At 43.8% G+C, this 18,092-nt stretch overlaps 1 protein-coding gene across 8 annotated transcripts in view; it reads left to right on the top strand.

The window, feature by feature from the left end:
- Positions 1–16,829, top strand: part of LOC110535712 (family with sequence similarity 172 member A) — a 245,931-nt gene extending 229,102 nt beyond the window's left edge. For all 8 annotated transcript variants that reach the window (XM_036935495.1, XM_021620906.2, XM_021620902.2 and 5 more), the window contains exon 11: positions 13,421–16,829. In XM_036935495.1, coding sequence (XP_036791390.1) covers positions 13,421–13,581 — 161 coding nt within the window. In that variant the 3' untranslated portion in view covers positions 13,582–16,829. The remainder of the gene's footprint in view (positions 1–13,420) is intronic.
- Positions 16,830–18,092: the final 1,263 nt, after the last annotated feature.

Here is an 18,092-nt window from a genome sequence, read left to right as displayed (position 1 = left end):
ACTGTCAAACGCTCCCTTAAACACTTCAGCGAGCAGGCCTTTCTAGTCGACCTGGCCCGGGTATCCTGGAAGGATATTGACCTCATTCCGTCAGTAGAGGATGCCTGGTTATTCTTTAGAAGTGCTTTCCTCTCCATCTTAAATAAGCATGCCCCATTCAAAAAATGTAGAACCAGGAACAGATATAGCCCTTGGTTCACTCCAGACCTGACTGCCCTTGACCAACACAAAAACATCCTGTGGTGTACAGCATTAGCATCGAATAGCCCTCACGATATGCAACTTTTCAGGGAAGTTAGGAACCAATATACACAAGCAAACACTAGCTTTTTCAAACAGAAAGTTGCATTCTGTAGCACAAACTCCAAAAAGTTCTGGGACACTGTAAAGTCCATGGAGAATAAGAGGAGCATCTCCCAGCTGCCCACTGCTCTGAGGCTAGGAAACACTGTCACCACCGATAAATCCACGATAATTTAGAATTTAAATTAGCATTTTTCCATGGCTGGCCATGCTTTCGACCTGGCTACCCCTACCCCGGGTCAACAGCCCTGCACCCCCCACAGCAACTTGCTGAAGCCTCCCCCATTTCTCCTTCACCCACATCCAGATGGCTGATGTTCTGAAAGAGCTGCAAAATCTGGACCCCTACAAATCAGCCAGGCTAGACAATCTAGACCCTCTCTCACTAAAATGTTCCACCGAAATTGTTGCAACCCCTGTTCAACCTCTCTTTCGTATAATCTGAGATCCCCAAAGATTGGAAAGCAGCCGCGGTCTTCCCCCTCTTCAAAGGGGGAGACACTCTACACCCAAACTGCTACAGACCTATATCTATCCTACCCTGCCTTTCTAAGGTCTTCGAAAGCCAAGTTAACAAACAGATCACTGACCATTTTTGAATCCCACCGTACCTTCTCCGCTATGCAATCTGGTTTCCGAGCTGGTCATGGGTGCACCTCAGCCACGCTCAAGGTCCTAAACGATATCATAACCGCCATCGATAAGAGACATTACTGTGCAGCTGTATTCATCGACCTGGCCAAGGCTTTCGACTCTGTCAATCACTGCATTCTTATCGGCAGACTCAACAGCCTTGGTTTCTCAAATGACTGCCTCGCCTGGTTCACCAACTGCTTCTCAGACAGAGTTCAGTGTGTCAAAACAGAGGGCCTGTTGTCCGGACCTCTGGCAGTCTCTATGGGGGTGCTCTCCTTCCGTGGCCTCCAACTGCTCTTAAATGCAAGTAAAACTAAACGCATGCTCTTCAACCGATCGCTGCCAGCACCTGCCCGCCCGTCCAGCATCACTACTCTGGACGGTTCTGACTTAGAATATGTGGACAGCTACAAATACCTAGGTGTCTGGTTAGACTGTAAACTTTCCTTCCAGACTCACATTAAGCATCTCCAATCCAAAGAGATCTATATTGAATGTAGAATCGGCTTTCTATTTCACAACAAAGCATCCTTCACTCATGCTGCAAAACATACTACCAAAAACTGATGCTGGCAAAAACTGACTATCCTATCGTTCCTCGACTTCATTTACAAAATAGCCTCCAACACTCTACTCAGCTAATTGGATGCAATCCGTTTGGTCACCAAAGCCCCATATACTACCCACCACTGCGACCTGTATGCTCTCGTTGGCTGGCCTTCATATTCATCGCCAAACCCACTGGCTCCAAGTCATCTTTAAGTCTCTGCTAGGTAAAGCCCTGCATTATCTCAGTTCACTGGTCATCATAGCAGCACCCACCCGTAGCACGCGCTCCAGCAGGTATATTTCACTGGTCACCCCCAAAGCCAATTCCTAATTTGGCCGCCTTTCCTTACAGTTCTCTGCTGCCAATGACTGGAACGAATTGCAAAAATCACTGAAGCTGGAGACTCATATCTCCCTCACTAACTTTAAAAACCAGCTGTCAGAGCAGCTCATAGATCACTGCACCTGTACATAGCCCATCTGTAAATAGCCCATCCAACTACCTCATCCCCATACTTCTATTTATTTATATTTATTTTTTGCTTCTTTGCACCCCAGTATCTCTACTTGCACATTCATCTTCTGCACATCTATCACTCCAGTGTTTAATTGCTCAATTGTAATTATTTATTTATTATTTATTGCCCTTATCTTCACCATATTTTACCTCATACATGGATCGAATGCGCCAAATATAACAAGTGTAGACCTTAACCTTAAGTCCTTAACCAACAATGCTTTAAGAAGTTTTAAGAAAAAAAGTAGAAAAATAACAAATAAAAATAACAAATAATTAAACAGCAGCAGTAAAATAACAGTAGCGAGGCTATATACAGGGGGTACCGGTACACAGTCAATGTGTGGGGGCACAGGTTAATTGAGGTAATTAATGTAATATGTACATGTAGGTAGAGCTAAAGTGACTATGCATAAATAATAAACAGAGAGTAGCAGCAGCGTAAAAGAGTGGTCTGAGTAGCCCTTTGATTAGCCGTTCAGGAGTCTTATGGCTTGGGGGTAGAAGCTGATAAGAAGCCTTTTGGACCTAGACTTGGCACTCCTGTACCGCTTGCCGTGCGGTAGCAGAGAGAACAGTCCATGACTAGGGTGGCTGGAGTCTTTGACCATTTTTAGGGCCTTCCTCTGACACCGCCTGGTATCGATGTCCTGGGTGGCAGGAGGCTTGGCCCCAGTGATGTCCTGGGCCGTTCGCACTACCCTCTGTAGTGCCTTGCGGTCCGAGGCCGAGCAGTTGCCAAACCAGGCAGTGATGCAACCTGTCAGGACGTCGGATACTGACTTTTGTCACGTGTGACCTGGCAAAGTACACACACACACCCACACACAGATAAGAGCTATATTGAAGAGGCTGTCCTCTTGTGAGTGCTTGCCCAAGTTAAGGGTGACACCCCTTACACACAAACACACACCTTCTCTCACACACTCCATACAGACCATTTTGTGTAGCCTCTGTGTGTGTGTGTGTGTGTGTGTGTGTGTGTGTGTGTGTGTGTGTGTGTGTGTGTTTTTGTATTCAGAGGTGTATGTGTATGTGGCTTGTGCATCGGGGAGTTGCTAAGTATTGAGAAGCTGCCTGCGGTAGGCAAGCGAGTAGTGTTTTAATTGTAGCAGCTGGGCCCCATTGGTGTTAGACGTGGTAACATGTGGGAGCGGCACTGAGCTCACTGTCTGTCAGCTCGCCATCTTACCTGAGCCCCAGCGGGCCCTGGGTGTCTCACTGTTAGTACTGAGGCAACCCAGGAGCTCTGTTTGTGTCTGTGTGCGTGCGTGCCTGTCTGTCTGTCTGTCTGTCTGTCTGTCTGTCTGGCTGTCAAGGCATTATACTGAAGTGTAGTGTGGGGTGCTGTGAGGGTCTCTGAAGGCATTGTCTTTAAGCACTAGGGAGGTGTGTGTGGGTGTGTGTGTGTGCATGCGTGCTTGCTTGCTTTCATGCGTGTCTGTGTGTGTGTGCTACCTCGTAATGTGTCAAAGTAGAGCCGAGGTTGTGTGTGCATGTGTGAGAGTCTCTGTCTATGTGTTTGTCTGTCTGTCAAGGCATTATACTGAAGTGTAGTGAGGGTTGCTGTGAGGGTCTCTGAAGGCATTGTCTTTAAGCACTAGGGAGGTGTGTGTGTGTGTCTGTGTAAGCGTGCGTGCGTGTGCTTTCTTGCGTGTTTGTGTGTGTGTGCTCCTTCGTATTTTGTCAAAGTAGAGCAGAGGTTGTGTGTGTGTGAGAGAGTCTGTGTGTGTGTGTGTGGGAAGGGTGAGTGTTTTGTGTTTAAGTGGGGGGGGGGGGGGGGGGGGGGGGTTGTAGTGAGAGTGCAGGTTGAGATTGTCTGGGGCTCAACCCTCACTGTGTGTATGTTGGATGGCTCATTATGTTTAAGAGCGAAGGAAGGTGTGCGCGTGCGCATACGTGCATATATGCAAGTGTGTGTGTATGTGTGTTTGGCAGGGTTGTGTGGGGCTTCACCATGACCCCGGCCCTGACGAGGGGGTGTGTACTCCTGCTAATGGACAGGCTTTGTGGGCCTCCCTTTAGAGGCACACTAGGGCTGGCCATGGAAACAGACGCTCTCCATTCCCCATCAATGGGCCAAAAACAAAACTGTGTCAGGCGAGCTAGTGGATCCAGAGTGTTTACCATTGAAATCCCCACCAATGACGAGCCAGATCAAACAAAGAGCGAAGTCTACGTGGCACTAGGGACTGGCTCTCTCGTACACTCTACTAATCTAAGTACACACACGTACACACACATTTTGTACACAGACTGACTTCTATCAAATCTGTGTCCTGCTTGTTAGACGATCGGATATCCTGTTCAGGCGGGAATTGAACCCCATAATTACAAATGATTCAATGATTAGATATGCGCTGTGTTCCGTTGATACATGTTCACAATTCAAGGAATAGAATAGTTAATGTCAGTTGTTTTTCAGTGTGAGTAGTGCAGTTCTATTCGAAATAAGTTCAACCACACTGAAAGCGAAACATAACATGTCTCTAACCTCCCAATCAAATATCAAAACCTGCTTGATATTAACTGATATTAATCAACGGTATTAATTCATGTGCATGCCATAAATACTCAATTCTACAGTGAACATCTTGCAACTGTGATATTAGATCAAATAACTGATTTAACTATCTTTTACTATTAGAAGACAAGCATCTAACTTCTACGGCACATGCACGGCTTCCCACCTTTACAGTCATAAAAACATTCAGGAAATGTACACCATTTCACAAGCTTTTTTTTCTGAGCAAAATATGGTGACCTTCATCTCACTGAATATGAAAGTGAAAGAGATGCTTTGTCATTTGCTGAAGTCTTTCATTTATCAGTGTTTAATTGAAGCCTCGTTGGTGGGTTCCTAGTTAGAATGTCCTATATGGAATATACAGTAGCGTCCAGAATTATTGAATCCCTCGATAAAGATAAGTAAAAAATACTGCATGAAATAAATCATACAAATACTGAGTTACTGTATATTGTATGCATTCTCTCAACCAGCCTCGTGATAATGCTTTTCCAACAGTCTTGATGGAGTTCCCACATATGCTGAGCACTTGTTGGCTGCTTTTCCTTCACTCTGCTGTCCAACTCATCCCAAACCATCTCAATTTGGTTGAGGTCGGGTGATTGTGGAGGCCAGGTCATCTGATGCAGCACTCTATCACTCTCCTTCTTGGTCAACTACCCCTTACACAGCCTGAAGGTGTGTTGGGTCATTGTCCTGTTGAAAAACCAATGATAATCCCACTAAGAGCAAACCAGATGGGATGGCGTATCGCTGCAGAATGCTGTGGTGGCCATGCTGGTTAAGTGTGCCTTGAATTCTAAATAAATCACTGACAGTGTCACCAGCAAAGCACCATCACACCTCCTCCTCCATGCTTCACTCTGGGAACCACACATGCGGAGATCATCCATTCACCTACTCTGCGTCTCACAAAGACAGAGCTGTTGGAACCAGAAATATCAAATTTGGACTCATCAGACCAACACATTTCTCGTGTTTCTTTGCCCAAGCAAGTCTCTTCTTCTTAGTAGTGGTTCCTTTGCAGTAATTCGACCATGAAGGCTTGATTCACGCAGTCTCCTCTGAACAGTTGATGTTGAGATGTGTCTGTTACTTGAACTGTGTGAAGCATTTATTTGGGCTGCAATCTGAGGTGCAGTTAACTCTAATGAACGTATCCTCTGCAGCAGAGGTAACTCTGGGTCTTCCTTTCCTGTGGTGGTCCTCATGAGAGCCAATTTCATCATAGAGCTTGATGGGTTTTACAACTGCACTTGAAGAAACTTTCAAAGTTCTTGAAATTTTTCGCATTGACTGATCTTCATGACTTAAACTAATGATGGACTGTCGTTTCTCTTTGCTTGGTCTTTTACCAGATAGGGCTATCATCTGTATACCAACCCTACCTTGTCACAACACAACTGATTGGCTCAAATGTATTAAGAAGGAAAGAAATTCCACAAATACATTTTTAACAAGGCCCACCTGTTAATTGAAATGCATTCCAAGTAACTACCTCATGAAGCTGTTTGAGAGAATGCCAAAAGCTGTGCAAAGCTGTCATCAAGGCAAAGGGTGGCTACTTTGAAGAATATCAAATCTAAAATATATTTATTATAAATATATTATACATTTATTATAACACTTTTTTGGTTGCTACATGATTCCATGTGTGTTATTTCATAGTGTTGATGTCTAAACTATTATTCTACAATGTAGAAAATTGTTTTAAAAAATATATATATATATATATTTATTTATTTATTTTTAAACTGGAATGAGTAGGTGTGTCCAAACCTACTCATTCCAGTGTTTCATTTAATTTTTGGAGATTCTTCTGATCCCTATAATTCCGGACCCCACTGTATAGTGGAGAAGTGTCGACAGATATGCCTCCAGCAAGAGTTTTAAGCAGGGTTACATCCCTACTTACCAACAATAGGCCATAAAATGTTATTGAAAAGGATATATTGAAAGCATATCACCTGTATCCCTACTCTAATTGCAATAAGGCTGTGAAATTGTTTTTTCAGCAGACAAAAAAATTATAATTATATTCCAAAATAATTAATATTCTCAATAGCCTTCATAAATTTGAAGACAAAGAACAAATAGGAATGTGCAGGTAAAAATATCTTTAGATGAAAACATTTCCATTAAGTAATTCAGATATTTATTAAAACAGTTCATTTTGTAGAGGGGAAGATGTCTCTGAAGGCCCTCTACAGTGGGGGCCCATGTCCCTGATGCACATGCGACCCTGGAGAGAGAAGCCCGTTGACATTGAGAGGTGTTGTCGGAGTGGGTGCATGTTTTGGCTTCGATTTTACTGAACGGGACACTGGAGAGTCAGACACTCGTATCCAATAGCTTGCGCTGTCCTTGGGCTCGGGTTATCTTGTAAATACTCTCCAAGTATATAAAAGCAGGGTCCTTTATAGCAGCCAAGGCCAGTCATTCACTTTAAAATAAAAAAGCACTCTGTCTCTGGGCAGGGTGAAGGGGAGAGAGAGTAGGTGTGTGTGTGTGTGTGTGTGTGTGTGTGTGTGTGTGTGTGTGTGTGTGTGTGTGTGTGTGTGTGTGTGTGTGTGTGTGTGTGTGTGTGTGTGTGTGTGTGTGTGTGTGTGTGTGTGTGTGTGTGTGTGTGTGTGTGTGTGTGTGTGTGTGTGTGTGTGTGTGTGTGTGTGTGTGTGTGTGTGTGTGTGTGTGTGTGGTCATCCATTATTTGGCCCCTCTGGTCTCCCAGGTGATGGTTTGAATAATATGAGCAAAAATGAAGAGACTATTTCAACAAGTCAATGTTGAAATCTCTCTCTTTTAAAGTAAATATCAAGTCCCCCCCCCCGAGCTAGTCATTCAGGTTCCTCATCTAGTGATGTGGAATGAGTTTTGCCTTGTTTTCTCCAACAACAACACACAATAATAAGGAAAGTAATTAAAAAACAGTACGAGAGAGATAGAGGAAACAGACAGACCCCACTTACCGGTAATCATAAAAATTGAATCGCATTAAAATGGTAGTGCTGTTTTAATGAAATGCTGTGCGTTTCTGTAAATTGTGTCGGTGTGTGTTTTTTTTTCTGTTTGTTTGGATTGTGAATTGGATTAATCTATTGATTTGATTCAAATAAAACTAGCCACAGTGGGGGTTACAGGGAATGACAAATATGTCGTCATGATTAAGTCTGACTTCACTGTGTCTCCTTTGTCTGGAAGGAGTTAATCAAATGGTGAATGGAGGCAGGGAGAAGTCCCACATTTAGATTGAAATCAACAGTTGTTTGACCGTAGCCTTGTTTCCGTGCTCTGTGAGTGGGGGGGGGGGAGTTGTGGAGGCCGAGCTGAGTGACCCTGGCACCTGCTTTGACTTCGTTTGACCTCTTCCTCTGGCAGTGACACATTGGGGCCCTCTGACAGGCAGACAAAATGGCCGGGGTGCCCTCAGCGGCCCCACTCACCCAGCACGGCCCCACACACCCCCGCACGGCAGATAAACTAATAACAGTCCGCTTCAGGAGTGGATATCCGATCGTCTAACAAGCAGGACACAGATAGCGATTCCCCACCGTTGATCTATGCAATAGATAGTTTCCACAAACACACTGTGAGATAGTGTTACAGAATAGCTGCCCCTCGCTGCATGTCCGTACGTTCAATGTCCAGACTGGATAGAAACAGCTTAGATGACCTTTGATAAGGGCATGATAACAATGCACTCAAGAAAATGATACTCGTAGTTTGATAGATTTGGCAAAACAAAAAAGTCGAACATTGACTTGCAGAATATTAAATAAGAGTTTGAAATTCTATGAACCTCATTTCCGGTAATGACCATTGCATGTATTTATCTTCTGAAGTCCTGGTCGATGAAATATTAAATAGATTTCAATGTCTAGGGAAATGATTAAGCTTTTAAATGTACAAAATGAAATCAATTTGTTCCAAAACGAGCCAAAACATGAGATGTACGGTGCCTCACAGACTAGGCTGAATATGCATATGTATTTCTGTAATAAATGCAGCAAAGATATATGGCCCTTCATGCTCACATCAATGTAATTATGAATTATGAAAAAAAGTTTGATTCACATAAAATAGGCCATTAGTACACAAGCAATTAAGTGGCGGGGCTTTAAATAATGTACCACCGATGAAAACTAATTATAGCCAGCGTGCTTTGATTCTGTCTTTCTCTCTGACTATCACTCGGGGCGTTACTTTGGCTCTTCAGTCACCTACCGTTTGTTTTGAAATACCCAACTATCACAGGAGATTACCACTTGTGACAACATACAGCATGCAGCGACTGGTGAGGGGAATAAAAAAAAAGCATGGCCCACAGCTACGGAGGACTTTTTCCCTCAAACACACGTCATGTTCCCTTACTTCATCCCACACCACTGATAACAATAGTGTGTGTGTGTGTGTGTGTGTGTGTGTGTCGTCTCATAGAGATCAAACAGTCAGTCAATTACTCTGAGAGGGATCCAGTGGCTGTGACAGTGGAGGCTAAGCATCTAGGATCAAATAGACTGCATCTGTTGGCGCTGTCTGTCACAGGCCGTAATGAGAGAGGAGAACACAGGACAACCAATAGAGAGGCTTGGAGGGGTGAGAGAACACAGGACAACCAATAGAGAGGCGTAGAGGGGTGAAAGAACACAGGACAACCAATAGAGAGGCTTAGAGGGGATTATATTAATATAGTACGCATGAAGTGCATTCGGAAAGTATTCAGACCCCTTCCCCCTTTCCATATTTAATTACGTTACAGCCTTATTCTAAAATGGATTAAATAAATAAAAATCCTCATCAATTTACATAATAGCCCATAATGACGAAGCAAAAACGTTTGCTCATTTATTAAATATTTTTAAAAGATACCTAATTTACATAAGTATTCAAATCTTTCTCTGTGTGACTCGTAATTGAGCTCTAGTGCATCCTATTTCCATCGATCATGCTTGAGATGTTTCTACAACTTGATTGTAGTCCACCTGTGGTAAATTCAATTGATTGGACATGATTTGGAAAGGCGCATACCGGTCTATATAAGCTCCCACAGTTGACAGTTCATGTCAGAGCAAAAACCATGAGGTGGAAGGAATTGTCCGTAGAGCTCCGAGACAGGATTGTGTCGAGGCACAGGTCTGGTGAAGGGTACCAACAAATTTCAGCAGCATTGAAGGACCCCAAGAACACAGTGGCCTTATTCATTTTAAATGGAAGACGTTTGGAACCACCAAGACTCTTCCTAGAGCTGGCCGCCCTTCGAAACTGAGCAATCGGGGGAGAAGGGCCTTGGTCAGGGAGGTGACCGAGAACCCGATCTCCAGCATTCCTCTGTGGATACAGGAGCACCTTCCAGAAGGACAACCATCTCTGCGGCACTCCACCAATCAGGCCTTTATGGTAGAGTGGCCAGTTGGAAGCGACTCCTCAGTAAAAGGCACATGACAGCCCGCTTGGAGTTTGCCAAAAGGCACCTAAAGGACTCTCAGACCATGAGAAACAAGATTATCTGGTCTGATGAAACCAAGATTGAACTCATGAACCCTGGCACCATGTTTTCCAGCAGCAGGGGCTGGGAAACTAGTCAGGGTCGAGGGAATGATGAACGCAGCAAAGTACAGAGAGATCCTTGATGAAAATCTGATCCAGAGCGCTCAGGTCCTCAGACTGTGGCGAAGGTTCACCTTCCAACAGGACAACGACCCTAAGCACACAGCCAATACAACGCATGAGTGGCTTCGGGACAAGTCTGAATGTCCTTGAGGGGTCCAGCCAGAGCCCGGACTTGAACCCGATCAAACATTTCTGGAGATAGCTGAAAATAGCTGTGTTGCAACACCAACCATCCAACCTGACATAGCAGGATCTTGACAGGATCTGCAGAAATACAGGTGTGCCAAGTTTGTAGCGTCATACCCAAGAAGACTCCAGGCTGTAATCACTGCCAAAAGTACTTCAAGAAAGTACTGAGTAAAGGGTCTGAATACTTATGTAAATGTGATATTTCAGGTTTTATATATTTGCTAAAATTTCTAAAAACCTGTTTTTGCTTTGTCGTTATGTGGTTTTGTGTGTAGATTGATAAGTGAAAAAAACTATTTATTCAACTTTAGATTAAGGCTGTAACGTAACAAAACGTGGGACAAGTCAAGGGGTCTGAATACTTTCCAAATGCACTGTATATTAATGTATGTCCAGCATTATGAAAACAGCACATCTCAAGAAGTATAAAAAAGTGAGCCTCTGCGCAACATTTTATTTTGCTGGCCTCCCGAGTGGCGCAGCTGTCTATGGCACTGCATCGCAGTACTTGAGGCGTCACTACAGCCCTGTGTTCGATCCCAGGCTGTGTCACAGCCGTCTGTGACCGGGAGACCCATGAAGCGGGGCACAATTGGCCTAGCGTCGTCCGGGTTAGAGGAGGGGAGGGCAGCCGGTATTTCCTTGTCCCATCGGACTCTAGCAACTCCTTGTGCAAGCAGACTTTGGTCGCCAGTTGGCCGGTGTTTCCTCCAACACATTGGTGCGCCTGGCTTCCGGATTAACGACCTTCGTCTCTCCCGAGACCGTAGGGGAGTTGCAGCGATGGGACAAGACTGTAACTACCAATTGGATATCACAAAATAGGGGGGGTAAAAAGTACAAATAATACAAACACTTTTTGCTTTTTCACAATGAACCCGGAATAGTTGTGTAAAATATAAATAAACGAATGAATCTGGAAGAGGTTTGCAATTTCCACCAGTGTATTTCGAGCCCCTGTGACCTGAGCACTGAAATCAGTGGCTCAATTAACTTTTACGTAAGAGACAACAACCGAAACTGGGGGAGGGAGGAAAAAGGCGAGTCCTCTCACAGACTGTTTATAGGACAGAATTCACTTTCCACACGACACCGTGGCATTTAATCGATCTCCATATCTTTTAAGGATATAAATGTGATTTGTAGCGTGAGTGAGCTAACTATCCTCCTCCTCTCGTACTCCTCACCCAGGTAGTCCAGCGGTCAGGCTAACTCTGAGAGCCTGGCTGGTGGGTTCCCTCTAAATCAGCGCTCAGATCACACCACTGACAACATCCATTAGCTTCCACACACTCTACTTGTTACTGGAGGAGTGGGCGAAGGCAGTAAAAGGCTGTTAGCTATCAAGGCCCGGGCGCCGGGAGACATCGGAGGCCACTCCTTCCGCAGACAGGGGGGAGCTTTTACGGAGGCCGACGGAGGGGCCCGGTTCGTCTGCATATCGAAAAGGAGACGCACTCCCACTGACCCCGGCGCTGGGATAGGGTGTAACAGTTTGCGGCATTCCGGAGTTCAGCTCAGGTTTGAGGTGAAAATGGGAGAGCCTTGGCTTCGATCGCTCCTGTTGAAAGAAAAAGGAAAGATATAAAAACACTTGTAATGGAGGGATGAGGAGGAAAAAAGCGGAGGAGGAGAGATCCCTGTGCTTCAAATTGGATATAAATTATAGATGCGAGCAGGCCTGTGTCTTTGTTTTCCAGGGGTGTGTGTTGTTGCGTTGAGCCCTACACAGGTAGCAGCACACTGTTAGTCTGTCTGGGGGTTAGTGACTCACTGATTGCCAGGCTAGTCAATCTGACCTGAGGCAGCGATCATAGGCTAGCCTGGTAAACCATGTAGAGTCCAGTAGATTGACCGCCCGGTAGACCATCCCAGCCTTGGCCACCCCCTCCACCTCCATCCATTATCACAGCCAGCCAGGGGGTCAATCTAATTAACACGGGGTCAATACAGCAGCCATCAAAGGACACTATTTGTAGAGGGCCTTAAAGGTGCTTTTTAATTGTATCCCTCCAGCCTGGTGCATGTAGAGGAGAGGAGAGAGCAGGACGAGAGGAGGAGAGGGCTCTCACTTAACTGGTGCCTTGACCCATCAACAAAGCAACAATGGCCTCATTAACTGATAGTGTGTGCGGCTGTATTGGTACCAGGTACATAAACCTAATGGTCTAGGAGTCTATTCGAGGGCTAATACAGTGGAAGACCTAGAACTGGACCCTGCTATGACTAGTTCTCACTGTGTATCTGGGATATCAGGGGATAGAACACCATTGTATCACTCTGTGACCCGTTTTCCCTGGGATGGCCTCTGGTTACTGCTTCTCAACACGGTACAGTACAGCATGTGGCTAAGCAGCCTAGCCGCCAGCTAGTAGGGAACTAAGCCATAAGCCATTGGTTGTAAATGGTTGCCGAGGAGCTGGCGGTGGAGCAGCTGCATTGGTGTGCTGTCGTCGCACCGTGGCGGAGGTGTTGCGTGGCAGCTTTCAGAGCGACGCAGCGATCCCCTGACCTCGGAGAGCCGAGAGGAACCTGAGGCGTGTGTACCAGATTTCAGGCTCCCTGTGACCCCAACATGGGAACCGGCTCACCTGGAGAAGGGAGGGGAAACCCAGACCACCTGATACGCTGGCTGCCTTAGTGCCTTCTCACCGCTTCCTCTCTCAAGCAGCTCTGAGAATGAATGAATAACGGTCCACTGGTTTCGCTTAGTGCATCCATTGTGCATAACTCCCATTCAATTAAAAGACAGACACTGGAGGGTATCAGGTGTGCACGATCATGAATCAAGTTGGATCAAATATTAAGACTATCCCGTTGGACTGCTAGGTCAAAGGTTGGAATGGATGTAATGTCCTATAAGCATTTTGCTTGAAAGTGGACACACAATAAGCTTCTCCAGGTGTAGAGGAGGGGATTTACATGCTCCGTTAACAAAATGATTTATCTGTAACCCATTAGGTGTGTGTGATGTAACTGTGGTGTATGGTGTATGTTAGTTTTCATTATTTGATTATCCTCACTATGGTCACACAGTGGACCGTTAAGTTAACACTGTCTCTTTGTGCTGTGCGTGTGTGTGTGTTGTGCAGGTACAGAGCGACACGAGCTGACGTCGTGGAGGAGTTTCAACTCCATTTTCCAGTTCTTCAGTGAGGCTTTACAGACTGGGGAGGAGGAGGAGACCTCCAACACGGTCACTACACGCAGCTCCCACAGAACCAAACCCGACCACAACCACAACGACCTATAGAACTGCACCAGCAGGAGGGAAACGCAGGGGGGTGGAGGAGGTGCATAAAATCCTCTCCGTCTTCCCTCTCCATCTTTTCCTCCTTCCTCCCTCATCTCTGTGTGATCTCTCTCTCTCTCTCTCTCTCTTCTGGCTGAATTTATCTCCCCGCTCGCACGTGTATTGTTTTACCGGCAGAGTGCAGGGTGGTGGTGTATACATTGCAATAGCGTTTTGCGTTATTTCTAGATGAGCGCAACTGTCAAAACAATATGGGCTGAGTGTTTGCGTTTCCCGTGGGCTGTGGCTCGTCTGTGGTCCGGGCCACGGAGCAGTGGTTGCAGTGGCTGAGATTAAGGCTGACAGGCGCTGTGCACAGTGCGCCGTGGTATACCTCTAATTGTCCTGACATCGCCCTGAACTGAGCTAATACCCCGGCAGCCCTCCCCACCACTCCCCGAGGTCCTAGAGCCCGCCCTACCCACACAGTCCTCCTCAACCCACACCACTCATACACTTGGCATATCTCCCCCCTCTCCCCCCCAACCCAACCTCCTACCGTCACCACAAAACGATGATTTTAACTCGAGTAAACATTCGCCATTAACATGAGATTATTTTAACGTAAAGTGAGTGTGTTGTTTTTATGGCTCCCTAGTCACGTCCATCCCTTTCCCTTACCATCTCCAAACACACACACACACACTTCTTAAAACGATAGTTACATTTTCTATCAAATGAGGTCCTATTTATACGATCGTACTTTGGGGAGTTGCACTGCAATGTTTATGACAGCTGATATAGTGGTGGTGTTTTGTATCTTACTTTCGCTCAATGTTTAGTTGGATTTTTATGCACTCTGATTCGATTTTGTATCGGACCAAATGAAGTCCCAGAGTCATAAATGTTGACTTGAGGTAGACTGTCTATGATTTTTAATTTGTAAAAATGTCTTCTTCTTTTTTTACTGTACCCTTTTCTTCTGTTTGAAACCCATGAAATTGATGTCCCCAGATGATTTAATTTGATGAACTAAATAAAACAACCCTGCATCAATATGAGTTTTAGGGACATCTCATTTTAACAGAAACAAGTAGTCGGTAACACAGTGAATAAAAACTTCAATTACATCCCCTTTGCACGTGTCGGGAAATCCAAGATTTCAATATTATCCTAAGCCTAGATGATGTGTCTTCAGATGCTGGGAGAAATGTATTTTCCGAACACTTGCCTCGAGTGCAAACGTAAAAGTGACGAAGAGGAGAGCTCTGCGTGGGTCAGCCTCGCATAATCTCAATCTGGGACATAAACAAGATTTTTTTTTTTTTATATTTCCACAGCGTTTAAGTTAGAAATCACTCAAAAGAATAATGGAATATCCTTCTAATATGCCCAGATATTTGTATCACCAGAAGGAGACAGTAAGCCACTGATACATGAATACACCTCCCAACACAGCCACTGTCTATCCAGGCATGCTTTACCTTTCCACAGCTTCAGGCAAGGTATTTATAAGGAGTGTTAAGAAATGTATTGGTATATATTAGACTTTTTATTTTATTTTTAATTCTGTGTAAATAACATCCACTGGGTGATATTTTGAGGCTTTTGTAGGTTATTAAACAAATCATTGCTTTTGTCAGTAATGAAGGAAGCAGTGTGTGTGAGCTGTTGTCATTTTCATCTAATTGTATTAATGTCTCTTTTGGATGTCACTCATGAAGTTAACTTGTTGTTTGATTTGGGAATATGCGGACTGGTGGAGAAGTTTCATTCCAGGATGCTGCTGTTCATGTGTTTTCCCTTTGCGTGAAGGAATAAACCGTTGCTATTTTCCTTCATTATGTGTATATTGCTGCCTCAGGAATAAACAACACACTATGTTCACTTGATATTTGTAATAAAGGGCTCGTTCCACGAAATGAGTGCCTTTCACATCCCTATTTTAAGTGTAAATTGTGCACACATATTGAATTTTAAACGCCTGTTATATTACATGAAGTGCCCTTTAATATAGACCACATGGAACATTCAATGAATCTGATTTCTAATGTCAAGAGACATTGAACATCTAATTGTCAAATTCTAGTATAAAAGCAGGTGAGCTGGTTCTACAATTTTTGACCGTTTTCTGGTGTTTGGTGGTGGAAAATTGAGCATAAGACATCAACCCTGTTACCCATAGATAGACGGGCTAGAAATGTTTTAACAATTAAAACATTTTTGTGAAGCTTGCATTTAATTGCCCCTCTCTTTTGTATACTACAAGACTCCATTCCCCCGATCACATGGGGATTGATTCATGGCTGATTTAAGAAGTCATCAACCCTGTTACTTTATTTGGCACTTAAGATGCACTTGCTATAGTTTTTTTTTTTTTTTTGCTCTTGAGATGGGGAGAAATGTTTTTTTTTCATTCAGTTGAACATGTGCTCTTTATGACAGAATGTTAAAATTAGGTGAAATAAACATTTTTTTTTTAGTCACCAAGTTACACTACTCAAAATCACCAAGTTGTTGGATCAACCAAAAGGCCAACAAGCCATTATGTGAATGGATCAAGAGTGCAGCCTTCAACTAAATCTAAAGCACAGTTGATATGTAAATTGTGACTAATTTTAACAAATACTCTTGAACATATTATTCTTTCAGATTGTTTGTATGTTTTATTGATCAAATAAGTAATCTATCTAAGGACATTCATGCTTTGTGATTTGACTAAAGAGAAACTTCACAATTTTTCAAATTCATATTGATCATCTCCAGCACCACCCCAACATCAACATATGTGAAAATGCCGTGTTTCTGTGTTTTGTAGTTTTAAAAAAAAGATGTTTCCAATGACATCGCCTAATTAGGAGACCATTAGTATGCAAGTAGTAGGCAATGTCAACTCACAACTGGTCAAAATCACAAGATGCACACTGACGTCATTGGAAACACTTCCTCAATTGTTTTTACTACAAAACATAGAAATGCACCATTTTCACACATGTTGATGTTGCGGTGGTGCTGGAGATCAATATGAAGTTGAAAAATTGTGACGTTTCCCTTTAAATATAGCATTTTTTATATGACGGCCATCCTTGCTTTGGTTTAGTTGCTCTGGCATTGTTTCCAAATGCTAACGTTTTAGCATTTGTGTCACAAATCCCATTCAAGACATGGTACCAATATTAGCATTTTTCCTGCAACTATCCCTTCAATCATGTGTTTCCCATGCACCATTCCCATGTATTAAAACATTTTTGTCAGTTGCTGAAATTGAATTAAGAAGTGGTCGTGTTTATGGAGTTTACAACGAACACATGGCGTATGGGTATTTGTTTCAAATAGCCTCATTTATATGTATATAGCAGCCAGGTCACTGGTGACACAAGTCAGTATTAGATGTCCATCCACGTCTGGGGTCATCGGGAGATGACGTGGGAACCGGCCACTAGGGGCAGCAGTGAGCGCTGTTACCTTCAAGTAGGTTTCGGTTGCAAAAGGTTGCCAAATGACGGCGATATAAAAAAAAAAAGTTTAGTTTTAAGCCTATCCCAAACCTTAATCATTACCTTAACCATTCAGAGTTCATGCCTAACCTTGAGATATCGGAGTTAATACCTAACTTAACCTTAAAAACGTGGACATTTGACATTTGGATCAACTTCAAAATGTAATGTTGGAGAAACATGGATGAATGTCTAATTCTGACGTGAGACTGTGAGAGCTTGTTGTATATAGGCCCCTGCTTATTCTAATACGCCTGCCGTGGTTAAATCAATTAGCCTGCAGTATAATGTTCTTCATTTAGACTAGTGTTATAAATTAATTTAGAAACAAAGACAAACATAAGGCATCGGAGCGGTAAACCCATAGATTAGGTCTACATAGTTCAATGATAGAGTAGCTCGTTTGCTTTACCACACATAACATGATCGTAGGGTATGCTACCCAGGTCGTAGGGGCAGGCTTACTCAAGAGGGAAAGGGATAGAAAGTGTAACGCCGAGAAAAACAAGCTGAGAGAAGGTTCTTGGTACCTATCTAGAGCCTGATGCGCTGCCACATCGGCTCGCTTGCCTTCACTGCAAAGTGCGCGAGGTAGTGGAGCTTCGAGGGAAAAAAGGGATGGGAGTCATCATCTCACATAACAGCTATGAAACATTACCGAGGAAGACGATCCGTCACTCAAGACAGAGGAGCCCAGTCCTCAACAATTGGACTAGTGTTAACCAAAGTTAAATGCCTTCTTAAATCTAGTTTAATGATTTGTTTTAGTATTAGGCCTAACAGTTCTCTTTATCGGGTCCTGCTTCAAAGAGCGCAGATGGAACTGCAAAAAAAACACGCCTTATCCATATTAAGTTAAGCTTTTTGGTTTCAAGTTTTAGACTGCATAAGGTTTATTGGCCTGCACGTCCAGCGGATAAAACATGTGCTCTACCATCTCCAGTTACTACCGGTTAAACTTGCTTTAAAAAAAAAAGAAAGAAAGATGAAGACGGTTAAATGTCAATTAAAACTCCTCAAATGGCGATTCATCTT

Source organism: Oncorhynchus mykiss, chromosome 11 (genome assembly GCF_013265735.2).
Source record: "Oncorhynchus mykiss isolate Arlee chromosome 11, USDA_OmykA_1.1, whole genome shotgun sequence".
Lineage (NCBI taxonomy): Eukaryota > Metazoa > Chordata > Actinopteri > Salmoniformes > Salmonidae > Oncorhynchus > Oncorhynchus mykiss.
This window is presented reverse-complemented; position numbering and strand designations above follow the sequence as displayed.